The sequence below is a fragment of the Ammospiza nelsoni genome, chromosome 18 (genome assembly GCF_027579445.1).
Source record: "Ammospiza nelsoni isolate bAmmNel1 chromosome 18, bAmmNel1.pri, whole genome shotgun sequence".
Taxonomy (NCBI): Eukaryota; Metazoa; Chordata; class Aves; order Passeriformes; family Passerellidae; genus Ammospiza; species Ammospiza nelsoni.
This window is the reverse complement of record NC_080650.1, coordinates 10,677,014-10,695,760: the sequence shown is the minus strand read 5'-3', so window position 1 is coordinate 10,695,760 and position 18,747 is coordinate 10,677,014. Positions and strand designations below refer to the sequence as shown.

The 18,747-nt window shown below is 39.5% G+C and overlaps 1 protein-coding gene across 3 annotated transcripts in view; it reads left to right on the top strand.

Moving 5' to 3' along the window:
- The window catches only part of SPPL3 (signal peptide peptidase like 3), a 56,937-nt gene that overhangs the window by 15,152 nt on the left and 23,038 nt on the right, over positions 1-18,747 (top strand). For 2 of the 3 annotated variants that reach the window (XM_059485468.1, XM_059485467.1), the window contains exon 2: positions 18,084-18,161. In XM_059485468.1, coding sequence (XP_059341451.1) covers positions 18,084-18,161 — 78 coding nt within the window. Of the gene's footprint in view, positions 1-16,512; positions 16,666-18,083; positions 18,162-18,747 lie in introns of those variants that run through there. The other variant, XM_059485466.1, reaches the window with a different exon arrangement.

The following is an 18,747-nucleotide window of genomic DNA, read 5'->3' as shown; positions in this document are numbered from 1 at the left end:
CTGGGGGTCGGTCTCTTTCTCCGGGCGACAACAGATAGAACAAGAGGACACAGTCTCAAGTTGCGTCAAGCGAGATGTAAGTTAGAATTAAGAAGGAAATATTTCACAGAAAGAGTGGTCAGATACTGGAATCATTTACCCAGTGAGATGGTGGAGTCATCATCCCTTGAAGAATTCAAAAAAGGACTGGATGTGGCACTTGCTGCCATGATCTAGTTGAATTGTTAGAACATCGACTGGACTTGATGATCTTATAGGTCTCTTCCAGTCTTGAACTTCTGTGATTCTGTGATTCTTACACAGGTCTTGCAAACCCCAAGGAGACTCTTTTGTAACTGTGAAATTAATGGGAAGTCATTGCACAATCTGGCAAATGAGTAATAAATCCAGCAGACTATTTTGGTGTTTGTTGGAGTTAGAAAGAGAAATTAGACCTGATTAAGGTGTGTTAAACACCAGGGAAGTATCAACACTGAAGAAAGCTGATGGCAGTGTCTTTGTTGTCCATGTGTAATAGTGGAGACTCTAAAACAAATTATTCTGTTCTGTGTTGTGACTGTGTATCATAATGCCAGATATATTTCTGCTTTTTTTTCTTGTTGTTATGGGTAAGATAAGTTAAATTCCATCTTGTCTGAAATTTGCTGGTAATTTGCTGGTAATTTGTATAATATTACTAAATCTTATTTGATAGAAAAAGATGAAAATCATCAGCTTTACCAGTGGCATTGTGGTAGTTCATACTGCACCTTGTCTGGAACTGAGTTGTACTGCCAGTGCACACTTAGTGCAGAAAATCAAATGCTTAATATTGAAAAAGAATGTTTTTCTAGTCTTTTTTCTCAATAAAAGATAATGTTTTCCTTTGTAAGGGCCTATGTGATTAGATGTTTATCCTCTGTTCCCAGGAGAGCAGACATTGTGGTTCATATTTTCTGTTTTGTGAAACAAGATTTCATATAGCTGACTACATCTCTGGAATCTATGTCATTCTTCCCCTAAAATGAACTGAAAGCAAATTGGCTTTCTAAAACATGAAAGAAGCCTAGAGCAAACTCTTTGTCATCACATTCCTGGTCAAATCCAGCATTTGCCTTCCACTGAGTTTCTAATATTTAGTAATGTCTGTGGTTTCCCATGGGGTTGCTTAGGTGAATGTAGTAAGTGAGAGCTGTTGAAAGAGAAAAGAATGAAAACTTCATCATGAGCTGAATTGAGCAAAAACTCTTGGGGGTTGCATGCATGTTTTGCATGTAGTTCTTTAAAATCATGCTACTTTTAATCCAGTCTTTCTTTCCTTCACAATTATTAATCAGAGACAGAAAATACCAGTATTATACAAAACCTATGTAGACTAATTGAATTCTTACTGGTATATTCCAGAAACACATCAGAAATTATGGGGTGATGGGAAAAAAACCTAAATTTTAAACTCCAGCTCCAGGAGTGCAAAAATACTGCATAAAAGGGAATGGGGAGAGCAGAGGGCACTTGTCAGGCCTGGGCAGAAATGTGTCCTTCCCCACTGACTGTGTGGGGAGCTGCTCTGGGAGTGAAGAGGGCCCTGAATAACCTGTGTCCATTTGACTGAACAGACAAATTTATAGACAGCATGGCAGTTCCAGAAAATGGCAACTGTTCCATCTGCCTGCTGAGGTGCCAGCAAATGCTGGGTGCTGGCAGAACCTGGCTCTGACTTGCACGAGTGCAACCCCCCCATGTCCTGCAGCAGCACTGATAAATGGGAGCCCTTGCCTCAAGAGCTGCATGGTTCTCTATGTGTTTGGTATTTTTAGAACTGGCTTGGGGTTGAAAATGTGTTTTCCAAGAGTTATACTGTTGTGTTTAAAAGAAATTTTGGGTGATATTAGAAAAAAATATCTGGACAAACCAGTGTTGAGTCTTGAGTAAAAAAAGTTCAGTTTGAAGTTCTCTTCATTTTTTCATCTACAAATTGTATCTGTCATCTTTTTGTCACATTTTTCTCCCTTTCTCATCCTAAAATGTTGCCCAACTTTGTTAATGTTGCATAATTATTTGTCTTTTCTTGCATTTTAAATACTTTTGTTTAGAACTGTCTTAAAATACAGACAACAAAACAGGCAGGGAAAATGTCTGAAACTTTGCACTGCTGTGATTTTGTTGTTGTTCTGCTTAATCCTGTGCAACACAAGTTGCACTTGTTCATGCATAAAATCTTAACTTAAAAAGTCTCCCCAGTGCCAAACAGTGATGAGAGAGTATTTTAAAAACAGCTTAAAATTTGTGTTAGCTCCATCCTCACTGTGCTTTACTTCTTACGCAAAAGCAGATTTCAGATAAAACATAAAGGATGACTAAGGGATATTTTGAAATTTTTCATTTTACTTTGTTCACTCTGTACAATCAAATGTGAATAATGTTATGAAAGTGAAATAGCATTTTAGTATTATTTTGGTCTCAAAATAGCGTATTGTTTTTAGGTACAGGAATCAATGCATGTGGCAAACACTGTGAATTGTGCCTAAATTTAGTAGGTGTCTTCAACAATCAACCAAAAATTGTGATGTTCAAGTCAGCTTTGTCATCTTGCTACTACATTTTCCTGAGTTTAACTTTTATTGGAGTGAGTCTATGCTCTAGTTCTGATGTGAGTGCTTTTGCCTAAGGGGTGCTCTGGAATTATGTCTGTTCCAAGGGTGAACTTGGTTATTTTTAGGAAGGTTAAACATCTGGATGTTCACTACAGAATCTTTTCCAAAAAAGCATTTTGTTTCTGAGCAAGAAATATCAGCAGAAATACTGATATAGCACAAAAGAGTGTAATCTGTGCCTTCCCAGGGCACTTGGGTATTTTCAGACTGGTCTGTTGCTAAAGTACCTCTGGGATTACAGAAGGATATTGGGAGGATTTAGCTCTGTAGTATTTCTGTAGGTGGCTGTGAGACTTTGGAATCCAGAGCTGGGATGAAACCAAGCAAATTAGGAGTGGTTATGGGGGACACAAGGATTGTATTTGAAATGTTTCTAAGACTCCAGGCGTTTGCATTCTGGCTGGAAAAAAAATTGATTGAGGTCAGTTGATTGGAGAAAATTGTTCTCTATTTTTCTGGATTCAGAAATTAAAATAATGGTACAGGTACAATATAGGATTTGGAGTAGAAAATTTAAGTTGTATGTAATGATTTTAAGTCTTTCCCATATATGTTTTATGTGTGTGGGAAAAAACCCTTGAGGTAAATTGTGCAAGTTAAATGAATTAAAACTGAAATGACTTCAAAAAGAGGCTGACTTCTCTTTTATGGGCTGTCTTACACTCTTGATTATTCACAATACTGCTTTTAAAATGGATCCTGCCTGCCTGGTTTGAATGGATAGATCAAAAGTCTTATGAAAATATGCTAATGTGTTATGAAAATATTGATTGCTGAAACACTGCATTTCCAGCTCAGGGTTCTTTTTCTCCCATAGCAGTTTCCAGGTGTTGCTCAAGAGAACCTTGGCAACCCCTTTCTATTTTCTCAGTACATTTTGAATGTCCTTAGCTCTACACTCTTTTTTTCCTCAAGCAGGAAAACTTCAGATTTTCAAATGTTAGTTCCTATTCTAGTTTTCTAATATTGTTGATAAAACGGTAAATCTGCTTCTGGTGGGAGGCAATTTTTAAAATTAATGCTACATAGGTGTTTTATGTACCCCTTGAGGATATCACAGCTTTCATGTGTACATGCTGAAAGGTTTCTGTCTCTCCAGCTGTGTATTTGCTGGTGTGATAAGAGATTGCTCCTCCCCACAAATAGAGTTTAATTTCACTTGTTTGAATGTTGATAGTGGGAGACTGTTGCCAAGTTGAAAAGACTGTTTTGTTTGTTTGAAGTGTTTCAATCCGGTCACTCACTTTGATTTGTGTTTTGTTCCTCGCTCCATACATTACATGAAAATGTGAATTGAAACAGATGGTGGAGGATCAGCATTTAGGCTTCCAGCATGTAAAATTTCCTGGAAAGCTGAGTCTTCTACTGTGCCTGTGCTCAAAACCACATCATGTTTGTTTTATAGTAGCTCCTGGATGCCAGGCATATATTAAGTTGTTCTGAGCCTGCTGCTGCATGGACATCCCCACTGAGCCCAGCAGTTCTGTGTTTTTCCTGAAAGCATTGAGCTGTTAATTCCCTAATCCTTGGGGAAATGATTTTAAGTTAATGTCAAAATTGGAGGCCATTGCCTCTGTGGGTTCAGAATTCATACTGAAGTGTCTGTTCACTCTGTTCAAAGCAATCCTGTTAAAGATGGACAGAATAGAAGTTAACCTGGCTTGCCTTTATGTGTTTTCCTCTCTATCCATGTGGTTGGAAGTGTCATGATTTTTACCAACTCCTGAAAAATCTGATGTGGCTGCTCCTGTCAGGGCTGGACTATTTGTCTGGGCTCAGTTTATGCTGGTGGAGATGTAATCTGACTCTGCTGTGATGTTTAATGAATACTGAGGGAAAAACTTCTTTTTAGAAGTGGGTCTCTGCTCTGCTGTGTTGCAGTTTCTCTAGCCTAAAACACACATTAAAGGAGTACAGCTTGAATTAATGAAATGTGTATTTAGAATGACTGGTGCAAATGAGAGGATGACCTGAAACAGGAGAGAAATTACTTTCCTGTGTAATGTTATCTCAATGCCTTTACCTAGAAATTTGCTTTTTAAAAGGCAAACATTTTGTCCAGTAAAAATAGTATTTTGCTTTTGTTTGGGATTTCTAATAGTTTTCAAGCCTGGGTTTGCAGAATATTACAGACTCACCCTGTGTGTGGTGTGATGCAGGGTCTGGGGTGTGCATTTCAGTTCTGTGTTTGTGGGAGGAGAATGATACACGATGAAATGACAATATCTCTCTGATGAAACCAGTGCAGTTTTCAAGTGGCTGTAATTTGATCCTGGTCAAACAGAGATTTCATTTGGTCCTGTGCATGAAGATTCCTGTACTTCAGTTTGTCCAAAAGGTTTTTGTGGTGCAATATTGAAGACATGACAGCTGCTGTTGAGAAAATTTGCTGTTAATAAGCATTTCAGCATTTGGAAGCCCAGCTCAGCATGTGAGATGCCTCTAATAATCTCTGAACATTATCATTTAATTAAACCTCTACTGTTTAGAATAAGTGAGTACAAAAGAGCAGTAGGACATGTTCTCCTTCTTTTTCTTGTTTCTCAAGACTGAAAAGAGCATACTGGGTAATACATTTGGAACTGGTCCACTTGGTTTTTGTGTTCTTTGGGTTTTGGTGTCCCCTCCCCCAAAAAAGCACAGTGGGTGAAACTTGGAAGAACTGCCACTTCTTGTGTTGTCACTAGTGTTCCTGTGACTATGGAGATGTTAATTGGAAAAAGAAATTGGATTTGAGGGGGAATTGGATCAGTTTACAGTTTGGTGTTGGGAAAGAGTGTAGGTTCCCCTGGTGTGAGTAACACAATTTTAGGTCGTTTTAATCTCATAGTTCTTCCACTTAGTGTTTACTTTTGCCTCTGGGTTTCTCCCCTTACTGTGTATTTTTCTAGACTACATAAACTCAGTTCCTATCTCTCCTAGTCATCTTAGAAACTCTTCTCTGCCCTCATCCCAGTGACAGGCTAATAATTCTGCTCACACTGAACTAAATTCCTATCTGAGCCTGCCTTCCCCCTCAGCAGTCCTCTCTCCTGTGCTGGATGGGCTGTGGGCTCTTACACCACATGACTCAAAAAAATTTGGAAAATTGAAGTGTCTGTCCAAAATACTGGCATTAATAGGTTCACTAGTATGGGGAAATCCTAATGCTCATAATGTAAAACCCTGACTGACTCCTGTAGTAAATCATGTGCAGTTTTATCAAGGTAATTGCATTGGAGTCTGTTGATGTGTGTTTAGTGCCATGCTAACAATTGAAGCTAAAATTCTGTTTCCTGCTTCATGATACCCTGAGTCACCCAGCCTTTGGCACAGGTACCTGCTCTGCTCTCTGTAGTCTCATCTTGGTGCTTTCTGCTCAGAAATTTTCTTCCTCAAATAAACACACATTTGCTTATTTGGGTTGTCCTTCTGTGCTAAATAAAATAGTAATTTATTCCCATTGTTGAAGAGACTTAGTGGAGTGTGTCCTGTGCTTGAAGGTGTGAGTTGCATCAGGACAGGAGGAAATTCCCAGTTTTAAATTTAATTTCCCCCTTTGTACTGCCTCAGTTGTAACTGAACTAAGCATGGGAATTGTGGTGTGTTCAAATGGGCCTTTGTGCATTCTCTCTGGGTGGGATCCATTCAGCAGTGAAAAGCTGCTCTTTGACATATTGGTAGTGTAGGCCCTAATTTATTTCCTGCTTAAAAGAGTTTAGTATTTGTAAAGAAGTTGCCTTGCATTTGCTATTCAAAAAGCAAATTATGTTGCTTTTTATTTTAGAATTATATTTCTGGTTTTATGAATAGCAGTGCATTATTAAAAAATCAAGTACTGGAACTATAAAATATGATCATTACAATATTACAGGTGTGAGATTTTACTTCAAGCTTTTCTTTCTAGCTCCATGGAAGTTTGGGTTTTTTGCTTTTGTTGTTTTGTTGGCTTTTCTTTTTAATTCCTTGGCTTTTCGCTCACATAGCAAAGTAGTAGGCATGTTTCAGTCAGTGCTTCTGCTTCAAGTGTGAAAGGAAACATACCTTACATACATAGCTTACATACATTCCTTACATCTTCTGGATTCATTGCTGGTAGTTGCTTCACCCACTTGAAGCTCACTTTTTGCCCTACCAGCACTTTTTTCTTGTATTATCAGGAATAATGATAACACTTTCTGCTTTCTATTTTTTGTGCCTTTTGATCATGTTTGGATGTTTGGAAAACAGACTTGTTCAGCTTAGTTTGACTTCTGTGCCTGTGTCTGCCAAAGTAACCTGATACTCTTACAGAGCTTTGGGTCTGTTACAGGCCCAAGGAGCTTCTGGGAATTCCTGACATGAGCAAGTGTAGAGCTGAAGTCTTCCTATCCCTCCTTTCTAAATTTAGAAAAAGTCCAAGTGCCATGGTTTGAAAATACTCAAAAGTAAGGCTATGTTCAATTTTATGAGCTTGTTTTGATGTTCTCTGACTATTTGAGAGAGGTTGGATTGGGTTCTGTTTGTTTATTTTTCCTTAAGTGAAAACATAATTTATTGTGCTTGTAGACAGTGTTACAGCACACACTATCAGAGGTGGAACATTAATTGTTTGGCAATAACCTGCAGAGTAAATATGAATCTCTTAATTCTGAGGCAGATAGGAGATACTTGCTCACTGCTGTCTTCCAGCTCCAGATGGAGCAGCAGTGAGGACTGGGACAAATATTGAACTCCAAATGACAGAAACTCCCATGTTTTATCAGCTTACAGCACAGGGTCCTCTGAGATCTGAAATCTGTAGAATTGTGGTGTGGCAGCTGTTTGACAGTGTTGAGTCATGACAGAAATTGCTTGTCAGCATTGGCACTGTGGTGCCAGCAGGGTTTCTGCAGGAGCAGCACCCATGGGAGAGCTGTGCCCAAGCTGGGGCAGCACCAGCAGCTCCTGGGGCACCTCAGGGACTGGGGAATCCTCTGTGGGAGAGCCTGGGACTCCCTCTGCAAGGGAAATGTTTTCTACTATAAACTGGATGTAGGGAGCATCCTCCTGTTTTATATGGTTATAGTCATTGTAATGCACTTTCCTGTTAAGTGTAGAAATTACAGAGATCAAAACATAGATGGGAGCCTAAGGTGAAGATTCTCAGGAAGTTTTTATTTTTTTCCTGTGATTAGAATAAGCGCCAGAAAATGAAACCCAGCACTGAGCAACCTTCTGTGTAATGCAGAGCTTTACCACCAAGTGATTGAAAACTCCAGGTTGCATATATGACTGGGATATAAATTGATACTTTTATAATCCAAAGAGGTCTTAGCCATCAAAATTGCAGAAAACTTTCCTGTGCCAAGGATAACCACTGACATTTCCTTATGGCCCTTTCTGAAGCACGATGTTATTTGGATCATGATTAGGCTGTGGAGCATAAAGCTGTAGACAGCTTGCACAGTGGTACTTTGTACACTTTAATTATGGTAACCACCCCCTTGATTTGCCTTTTTTCCTGATGTAAAAAGGGCTGTTTTTTGAAAATTCATACAGTTGAAAGTGGTAATTTAGATAAAAGAGCTGTTTCAGCAAGTCCTTGGAGTAGGCTAAATATTGGACTGACCTTTGCAGAGTTCACTGGTCTGTTGGAATCTGAAAATTTACATAAAGAAATATACTTGTGGCTCTGGCAAGAGAGGATTGTGTGTAACAGATCTTGGTTTGACCTCCTCTCTTCTCCCTCCTTCCAGTCCTCCTCTTGATTATTTGTGGAAGGTGGAAACAGTTTTCTGTGTTTGAGGAAAGTCTCCCTGTGTGGTCAGTTCTTTCTTGAGGCTGAGCTGCAACTCTCTTGTTTTGTCAGATGTCTCATACATATATTTATGTGCATTGTCATACTTACATATTTACATCTTGTTCTGATATTTGCTGATTTTAATTCTTCCACAAAAACATTGTATTTATACTTCTGTTTGGCAATTTTTATGATACTACAGCATGATTTGAATCTGCCCTCTGCATTGAACTGAAGTATTTTGTAAAGTGATAGACAGTTAAGGACAATACAGTTTCTTTAATTAGTTTAGCAAGTGGATTTTTTTTTTCTCATCCTCAAGCATCCTTTAAACAAGCTGATAGTTTTTCCCTCTCAAGTGCAGTGTGGCTGCTTCTTGCCCCTCAGCGAATGCCCTGTTTGTTGTTGATGCTGGGTTTGTTGTTAGTGACTGCCTCGAGGTGTTGTCCTGTGGTGGAGCTGTGCTGCTGGAGCAAAGTTATCTGCAGTTTATTAATGAAAACCAAATCTGAAAGGGCTGAAATAGCACACAGTATTATAAAATGTTATCATATATTGCAGCAACTACAGTACTTATGGTCTGTTTTAAAAATTAACTTAATGCATGGAAGGTTGGGTACAGGAAGATAGGAAGGTTAATTTTGTTTAATTTACTTTAGCTCCAGCAAAGCTTGGATTACAGGTGTGTGTATTACAATGTGCTCAGTGAGATCTGTCTGTAAGCTGTTCCCTAAAGGATTTTAGTCCCACCTTGTTCATGGCCACATCTTGACTCCTTTTCTCTTTGTGTCACACCTGCTGATTGTGCAGCTGCTGGCCTGAATCAAACTTGCTTTATAAAAACAGGGCTGTGATGGCTTTTTCTACTTCTTTCTTCTTCTCCTGTCTGTGAATAAGTTTTAATATCAAAACCCAAGCTAATTGTAGTGGCAAGTATTTGAAAAAGCAGGTTTTGTTTGCAAAACTCTTAATGCCCCTGAATCAGAGGTGAGCAAACTGAAGTTGATGCAGTTTGCAGTGGAGCCTGTTAGGCTTTCCTTGCCTCAAGCTTTCAGTTTTCAAACCAGCATAGGCAAATCCTATCATAAGCTGGAGTCCTTCAGATTTAATTGTCAAGGAGGGATAAAAGTAACAATGGTTTTAGGAAACAGAACCAGGGCTGTGCCTTGGCCCAGCAGTTTGCTGGAGTTGGTCTGCAGTAGATGCCAGTGTTGTGGAAGAAGTTGCCTGATCTGGTACAGCTCAATTTAAACAAACAAACCACAATTAAAATATAAAATCAAGTAAAACATTTGCTACTAACAAGCTCTGTATCTTGATATCAAAATATGTGTTTTTCCACATATTCTTGTTCAGTTGAAATTTTACTCCTTCAGTGGAGGTCCCCTATTGCAGACATCACTGTATAGATGTACTTTTCACATTTTCAAAATCCTGGTGATACAATTTCCAAATCTTGCTCCTGGAGAGGATTCCTTGGCTGGTGGTCACATATATTTGGCAGCAAAAGCATGCTCTGCTTTTCATGACTGCTTATTTTTTCTTTCTTTGAGAAAGAAAGGAGGGAAGGTTCCCAGATCCTTTTTCATTTGTCAAGTTTAGAGCAAAACTCTTGACCCAGTCTAAATCAACCAACCAACCCTTCTCAATAGCATAAGGAATGTCAAAAAATTATTTTGTGTGTATATTTAGGTAAGAGATAAAAATTAGGTATCCAGTGTGGAATAAAAAAGGCAGTGTTTTCTGTGACAGCAATGTCAAGGACAAGCCTATGATTTTTGGATCTCTATTTTAGTTCAGGCTACTCCATACTCAGATATGTGTGTCCAGTTCAACTTATTTGAAGCTGTACTGGTTAATTGTTCTCCATTTACCACTGATTGCAAAGTTAGCTCCCAAATATCCTGTTGACTCTGGTTCCACTGGAGCTCTGGGGACATCAGGAGCTGAAAATATTTTTGAGGTATGTGGGCACGGTCCTGTGTTGGTTTGGGCTAATGTTCCTTTGCATGACTGAAGTATTGTTGTGCTTCCATGCAGGGACTGGAAGTTGTGCTCCCATTCCTGCAAGGAAATGAGTGCACCAAGCAGAATGTGAAATCTGGAAATCTTCCAGTGGCTGTAATTCCAAAAAACTGTGAAACATGTTATTCTTTGTTCTGGTGGCAAACAGTGGGGTGAGCCAAAGGAGTAGCTCGGAGAATGTTTTTAACAGAATTTGTTTTTTTTTCAAGTCTGTGTCCACTGATGCCTTACTGGATACTTCAATTTCCTCTCAAAGTGAGCTCAGAGGAGTGTTTGCTCTTAGCAATTTAGTTGGGAGCTTAGAATTTGGTTTTGCAGAGATAATTTAGGGAATCAGCTTTCTGCAAAGAATAGAGGAGGTGCTTGAGATTTAAAATTTTATGGGTAGGAAAAAATCTATGTATGGTATTTAATAGTGTGAAAATGTTGTTCTGGGAGCTCTGCCTGGTAAACAGCAGAATTGTTGTCTGGTTACAGTTTGAAATGCTTGCCTGAGCCCTCACAGAGTCTGTGTAGGAAAGTCTGGTTTTAGTGGGACATTCCATATTACTCTTTTCTCTTTGTTTTGTTTCACTTTAGACTTGTTTTATTTTCTGACATAACCCATGTTTCCCTGAATTACTCATACTTAGCATGACAGTGAGATCTGCATGTGACAATGAGATGAAATTGTAAACTTACTTTAGAAAACAAGCTACTCCTTTAACAGAAGCAAAGCCATAGCAATTTGCTTGCTTTTCCTATGAATCACACTAAAGAATAGAAGAGTCTTGAGATATGTTTACAGCTGTGGGTGCCATGACTTCACACTTAAAATTATACCTTTAACTGTTACACTCAGATTTAACTTTGGTTTGGCAGCAAGCCTAATGGAGGCTCTTAAGTATGTGTATATCTTACACATGTAAGGCAGCTGAAAGAGGCTTTTTAGTCATACCCTTGACCTGGGATCCAGGAAAGGAAAAAAGCAGAATTGGTTTTACCTATGGAGTGAGCCCACCCCCAGCCAAAATGAGTGTTTGTGCAATTAGCTGTAATTGATCTTCATGTCCATGGCAGTGCTCTTCTTTCATGTGCCCTAGGACTGTGCTCTGGAGTCCTTGAGTTTGATTTGTGCTCTTAATAAATAATTCTACAGTGGCAGCTCACAAGTGCCAGGTACCTGAGCATCAGCAATGAATTGCTCTTAGCAATAAATTGCCCTAATCACTGAGTTACCACACACTCTTTTTAAGGAATAAAATAGTAGAATGTTTAAAAGCTTACAAAGCAGGTAGATTCAGGAAAATGTTTTCCTCATGAGTGGCACATTCTTGCATGATCCAAAAAAGCCACAGCCATTGGGTCAGTGCAGCAGTGTGAGGGTGAATGTTGTTTTCCATGTGGAGTTAATGGCTATAAAAATCTGGTGTGGGGCAGAGGAAGTGCAGAAATACTCTGCAGCTTGCTTCAAGTTTACCAACTGCTATTTCTTGACTTTCTGTTTTTCTGTTGCCAAGACAATCACTGATGGAATAAACACACTAAAAATGCTTTGAAATACATGAAACCCTTGGGAGGAGGGGAGTGGAAATTTTCTCCATCCTTGATTTTGACATTGAACACCAGATTTCCAGCAGAAGTTGATTGTTCTGATTTGGTTTAGTGGATTTTTGGGGGTTTTTTGTGGTTTGGGGTTTTTTTAATTATATTGGGGATTTTAAAAATTTCCCTTTGAAAGAGTTGCCCATCAGCTGAGATGGGACCCTCACACTGAATGTGTGCCTTCAGCAGGTTCTGGGAATGAAGAGTTCTGGGAATGAATGCTGAGTACAGAGCAAGGAGGGAGAGGCAGAGGGAGGTGCCCTGACATCACTGTTCCAATCCTGGTACCTACCTATGAGGAATTTTCTTTTGAAGAGGATTGGGATGCGTGCTGGGTGTGGATTAATGTCACTTACCTTGTGAGGAGACAGTGGACATTTGGTTATAAGGGTGGTATTTGAAATGCAAGTGAAAAGTACCATAGTGATTGGGTAAATAGTCATGGGTTTAATGTGGGCTGAAGAATATTTGAAGTTTTGTGTGGTCACTTCTCAAGCAGCCACATCCTTCAGAAACTGAAATATGTGAGTGGAAATATCCATTCATGTTTGGATCCACTTCACCCCAGATGTGGCCAGTATGAAAAGCTCTCCATGAGTTTTGAAAAGGACTTTTCAAAGGAGAAAAATTGTGGACAAAAATTGCAGTCAGAGTTACATTACATGTCAAGAAAGTCCCTGAATTTTTCACCAATTACTTTTTAACAACAGATGAGGTAAGCACCTGTCATGACTGATTGTCTCTCCCCAGAGCAAGATCAGTGAATTAAATTATCTCCCTCCATTCCCAGTGTGAATTTGTGATTCTGTGATATCTGCAAGTTGCGGATTTGGTCCCATTAAACACAGCAAAAACTTTTCTATTTTAATCCATCTGTACTCAAGCCTATCTAGCATGCTTACCATCCTTTTATAGTCTTGTTTTCCTCAATCTTGTGAACTCTTGGATGTTTTGATCACTGATTAAAAAAAATCCATGATGAAATGCAATCTCTCTTCATGTGAGCTTTAGTGAACTTAGTTCATCTGCTGCAGTTTCCAAGTCATTGTGAGTTATTTGTTGCTCTATTATTGCATTCCTGTATAGGTACTGTGAGTGTGCAGGGAGGGTTTGTCTTGTGCTGTTACAGCAGCTTTTGGATGGGAATGATTCATGTCCAAGGCCTTGAGGGTGCATTGCTATGGAAACCTCAGGGCACAGGCCTCTCATTGCCCCCTTGGCAGAATTCTTCACAATAATGTCTCTTGTACCTGGGAGTCAGGACTGATATTTACTCATCTGTGTTTAATTTTTATGATTATACATTTAGTAGGCATCTTGTGCAAACAGAAAGGCGTTTTTATTCCAAATACATAAAGCATCCCTAATATAATGAACAATAATTTTGGGGCACTTAAGCTAATACTGCCACTGAAAAGTCTTTTCTCTTTGATTTTACGTCCAGAGATGGGTCAGATCAGGAGTCTGAATCACTTGAGAAACTCTCCCATTTGTTCATCATTTTTATTCAGGGAGGCAGGTTCCTCAGTCTGGTTTTGTGTGTGATTTTGCAGATGGTTATGCAGAGATGAGATGAAGAAGAACAGGTGATTGGAAAAGGTGAGAAGTTGTTTTTGTGATGGTTGTGTTGGCTTGTGGTCATTTCAGATTGCCCATGACAGGAGGGGAATGCTCTGCACTGTCATCTGGAGATCCCTTTGGTTCCTGGTTTGGGTCTTGATTGAGCAAATTCAGATTGCAGATTCTCACTGCTCAACACAGAGGGCAAAAAGAATCCTCAGACTTTGCCTGAGGTTTCCTGCTGGAGGTTTGGAAGGAAGGAGTTTGTTAAGCAGAAACTGTCTTCTGGTGACAAGGAGGAGCTGAAACATGAAAAGCAGTGCTTATATTGACTGGGTGATTTTCTTGAGTGGAAATACAAAAGAAAAAAACCCCAGAAGGTTCATAATAGAAAACAGGCAGATGGCAGAACCTGGTGGGGTGAATGTCCACAAAGACAGGTGAGCTTGGACCTGAAGGGACAGGGGCAAAGAGCTTGACCTGCAGCTGCTGATTCAGAGGAAGGAGCTTCCAAGAGTCTTCAGGGTGGTGCCATGACTGTTGTTGTGGCACCTTTGATGAGCTGGTTCCCATCTTCCCTGGCTGGGAATGAAGTGGGTCTCTGTTCCCTTGGGAGTACACAAGTTATTCATTTTTCCCAGAAGAGAGGACAGTGCTGCTTGCACACCAGCTCTCAGGGCTGTGGTGTGTTTGCCTGGTTTCTGTTTGGGAGTGCTGCTGTGTCCCAGTGGGCACCCCTGGAGTTGTTCTGTAGGTAAAGGTCCATGGAGCTCTCTGTGCCAGGCTGGACAGCCCTGCTGGGATTGTTGTGTGCACAATGCTCTCACTGTCAGCCTCTGGGGCAGACACACAGAATATGTCATGGAACAGTGCTTGCTGTGTCTCTGCCTTGGCATGCCTTAGTAGGCTCTGTGTTCTGAGCCTTGCCCATGGAGCTGCCAGAAATAGATGCCTCATGGCAGAGAATTTATGAAAATTGATCTCAGCCATGTAAAGATGCAGGAGCACCCACAGTTCAGAGTGAGAGCTCAGGTTATAGAGGTCACCTCTCAGCAGCTGGCTGAGAAAATGGTCTTAAGGCACCAGAGAGCTTGGTTTTATTAAGTACTAGAGTGTAATAATTAGTTACTTGTTACTTAAATAAGTTAGAATCTGATAGATTCATTAATAGTAATTCTTAAACCAGCTTCCTTACATGGATGTGGAATTTCAGGTGTGGTGGTGCAAGAATCCTGAAAAATGTATTTCCTTGGGAAAACCCAGGTTGTCTTTGTACTTTGAGCAGTGTTCTGCACATATGCTGGAGTTTGGAAATGAGCTGGGAGTTGTTCTTGTAACATGACACACAGGTGAACTGCACTGAAGTCAGCTTCAAAAGAGCCTTTAGCCTGGCCTTATCCAGTATTAATTTTCAGATTGAGGATATATTATTGAAGAATAATATTTTCTTTGTAGATTGTCATGTTGTAAGTACTGAGAGTTGCATCTAAAATCAGTACTTAAGTCAAAGGATAACTGTACACGAGCTTGTTACAGGCATTTTCTGTGCATAAGTTTCCATTACTTGTTCCAAGATTGAAGAGTTTTACAGAAATACCTTGTTAGAAGGAAGCTGGTTTCATTTTTATATGTGCACTGGAAGGCTGCTTAAATGTGACTGCAGCTTCTGAAAACTGTCATTGCTGTGGGTTCTGGCTTTGGCTGGTGCCATTTGAGAGCAACATGGCACTGATGCTGCTTGGCTGTGAGAGCACATGAACGTGCACACTTGAAATGTGCCTGTAGGAGAATTCTGTTAGTGCATGTGGAATCTGTTGGGCTTGTAGAAGGTTATTTAAATTTCAGTTAAAATTACAGATTGGTTTGCAAGACACTGGCATTTTGAATAATATTAAAAATTTGGAAGTAATCCTACTTTTTCATTCTTTCAGTGATAGTAATTTGCTTATTACCTCTAACCTAGATTAATGTGTTAGGAAGTATTTATTTGGGATCAAGGATTTTTAGTCTCTTAACAAACTGTCCATCCAGTCAGTGGATAGGATTTTAGGTTTCAGGTCTTGTGCAATACCTTAAATAATGTAGGGAAATTTAATGTTTAAAAGATGTGAGGCTTTATTACAATGAGATTCACTTTGGCATTGTAAAATTATCCTTCAAGTTTCCTTGTGGGTTACTTGTGTTGGAAACTTTGGATGGAATCTGGACATGCCTGAGCTGCTCTCTCAGTTCAGCCTGTCACACTCTGTGTGTTTTGCCTTGCTTTTTTTCCAGCTGCCTGAGGAGGAAGGAAAGTGTGACTGCATCTCCCTGGCCCTGTTTGCTGGAATATCAGGGAATATGAAATTCCCCAGACCATTGTCCTGGTAGCAGCACTGAGCTTTGAGGTTGTTTTAGGGGGGTGGTCAGGAAACATCTCTGCTCTGTGATGAGTTTCTGTTTACTCTGTTGCACTTGTGCAGCATGGAAGGACTTTAATTCTCATTCCTGCCTGGCACAGAATGAGCAGGTTGCAGTCCTGAGCACCAGTGCAGCCTGACAGCAGGGCTGGGATGTGTGAGATCAGTGTTTAACACGGGTTTGCATTTCTTCCGTTTCTTTATCCAACCAGAGGGCTCTCAGTTTTAATACAAGACTGATGGTTTATGCACAGGGCTGATCCATGCTCCATCATCTCTATTTTATCTGTTTTATGAATCTTTGTAACATTTACAGCGTTGTTGTGACTAACATTTAAAATGATGACAAAATGGCATTTTAATTATCATAGCCTCCAGTGTTGTCACCGAATGAAGAATTATGTAGCAAACATTGTTCATCTCAAAAGTATTTGCTGATTTGTGAAGATAAAATTTTATGAACATAAGTTAATAAAATTCAGTGCATAACCCTGGCCATGTTTAATCCATTCTGAAATTCCATTAATTTTGTTTTTCTTATAAATGTGGAGTTTCTGAATATTCTTTTAATAGACGAGTTCCACTATTTATTCTCAAATCCAAACAATGCAAAGCTTTCCTTTCCCTTTGTGCAAGGCTGGATGAGGGAATGCTTCCTTCTGAAATCAGAGCTGGAAACAGGACACAGACCCAGTGTGAATGTGCTCAGGCTCTTTCCTTTGGTGTGAGTTTAGCTGTAACCATGGCATGAAAGTCATGTGCTGTGAACTGCATTGTGTATAACCTGAACATTTATGTGTGCACTGGTTGTAAGTGCTGAGTTATTGTGTTGCATGTATTTGCAATTCACTCTATTGATCTTCATGGATGCTTTTCAGGGCTCTATTCCACAGCCTGGAACTAAAGATCATGCATACAAAGAAAATACAATACTTAAAGCTTAAGATTGTCTTTGTGTTGGCCAGCATTATGAGCAAATAAGATACCTGATTTTCACTTTAATGTGAACATATGTGGAAGTTATTAATGGTAATTAACCAAAGCAGTATCTAATTTCTTAAAAGCTTATTGCACAAGTATATAATTCCATCTGGAAGAGGCAGTCTGTTTGTCAGTGATGTTTAATATTGAGTTTCTGTAGTAGAAGATTCACATTTGTGTTTATATATTAAACAAAAGTATTTTAAATTGTGTGTCTAGTGGTTTGGTAATTATCTCTAAATTGCCTTTGAATTGGGAATGGGATGAGTGTTTCTTTAACTGTCTCGTATCTTCAGTTTTTATTTGCTCAGCGGTACTTAATTTGGAACAATCATGTAATTCAATTATCTTTGTTCCATATCCATAGCCTTGCTGAAATTGGGCTTTTTGGTTGGTTTCAGAAATATTCAGTTATGTCTTTTGTAGGATAAGACTAATGCAATTAACACAGAGTATTATTCTTATTCTTTTCCATTACTTTAGTACAAGTTATGGAGAACCTGTTGGGAGTTGCAGAGTGACTCCCAGAGCCTCCCTTGCCTGCTGTGCCCTGCCAGCACAGTGGCCTCTGCTGCATGAATGTTCATATTTCATGCTTTAAACACAGGGTGTGACATTAGGAAGTCAGTCAGGTAAAGCTGGGTTTGAAATGTCCGTCAGTAATCCTGCATTGAGTGATCTGCAAGCTGGAATAGGGAGGTGATTGAGTGTGGTTTAATAAATGAATGTTGCTGCTTGTTGTGAGGTTTGGGGGTTTCTTTTGTTTGTTTGGGGTTTTTCCCCCTGCTAAGTGAACCTCAGCTGCCATAGTGCCCCTATGAAGATGTAACAGGTTACTGTTATTGATGTGCAGGTTTTGCAGTAGCTGCAATTGAAGTAATTTTAATGAGTTTGAGGAAAAACCCCTGAATCTGGTGAGTTCAGAATAAATTACCACAAGGCTTTTGAGTTGTCCTTTTTTGGCTGTGCAGGTTTTTCATGCTGCAGCCTTGAATATAATGAGTGAATTCACAAGCTACAGGTTTTGTGTTCCAGATGAGACAAGAATTCCAGAGGGAGCTCCAGTGATTTGTCATCCGTTTCAGTTATATTAAAATAAGAAAAAGAATTAGCAAATGGACACTCACAATGACAAACCTGCCTTCTTTTTCCTAATTGCAGGGCATATTCCCTTGTGGATTCCAGTCAAGTGTCTACCTTCCTGATTTCTATTCTCCTCATAGTCTACGGCAGTTTCAGGTAAGATTTTCTTTTTAAGGTTCTGCAGAGTTTTTATTTTTCAAGTAAAAATATTGGAAGTGACTGAATACAGTTTATGCCTTTTTTGTTTCATTGTATCTTTGTCAGACATAGACATAAAAATTATTTGCTTCTGAGAAGGAAATAGAAAAGGAAGCAATAATAGCAAGCTGGGGTTTCTGAAGGATGCAATTGTCATTTTACAAGCACATATAAGATGACTTAAAAGTCAGTCCTTGAGGACAGCTCTGTAAAATCCTATTTTAGAGAGTAGAAAAGGATTGTTGGGACAGATAGAAGGTAATGTTCTGGATAGCAGAGTTTTCAATCCATTAGCCAGAGGTGGTAGATTGGGAATGCTCTGCTGTGATTTCAGACCTGTCCTGTGGAGCAGCAATCCCTGAGTCCCACTGCTGCTTGCTCCAGTGTCAGTAACAGCTTCATGGGGAAATGGGAAACACTGCCAGTGTTCAACTCCAGTAAAACATCTGAGAACTGCTGCAGGATGAGTCTGAGTCTTCAAAAATCAAATTTGCCTCATTTTAGGAGACTTGAGTATAGTTCAGAGAAAACTCAATTGTCCTTT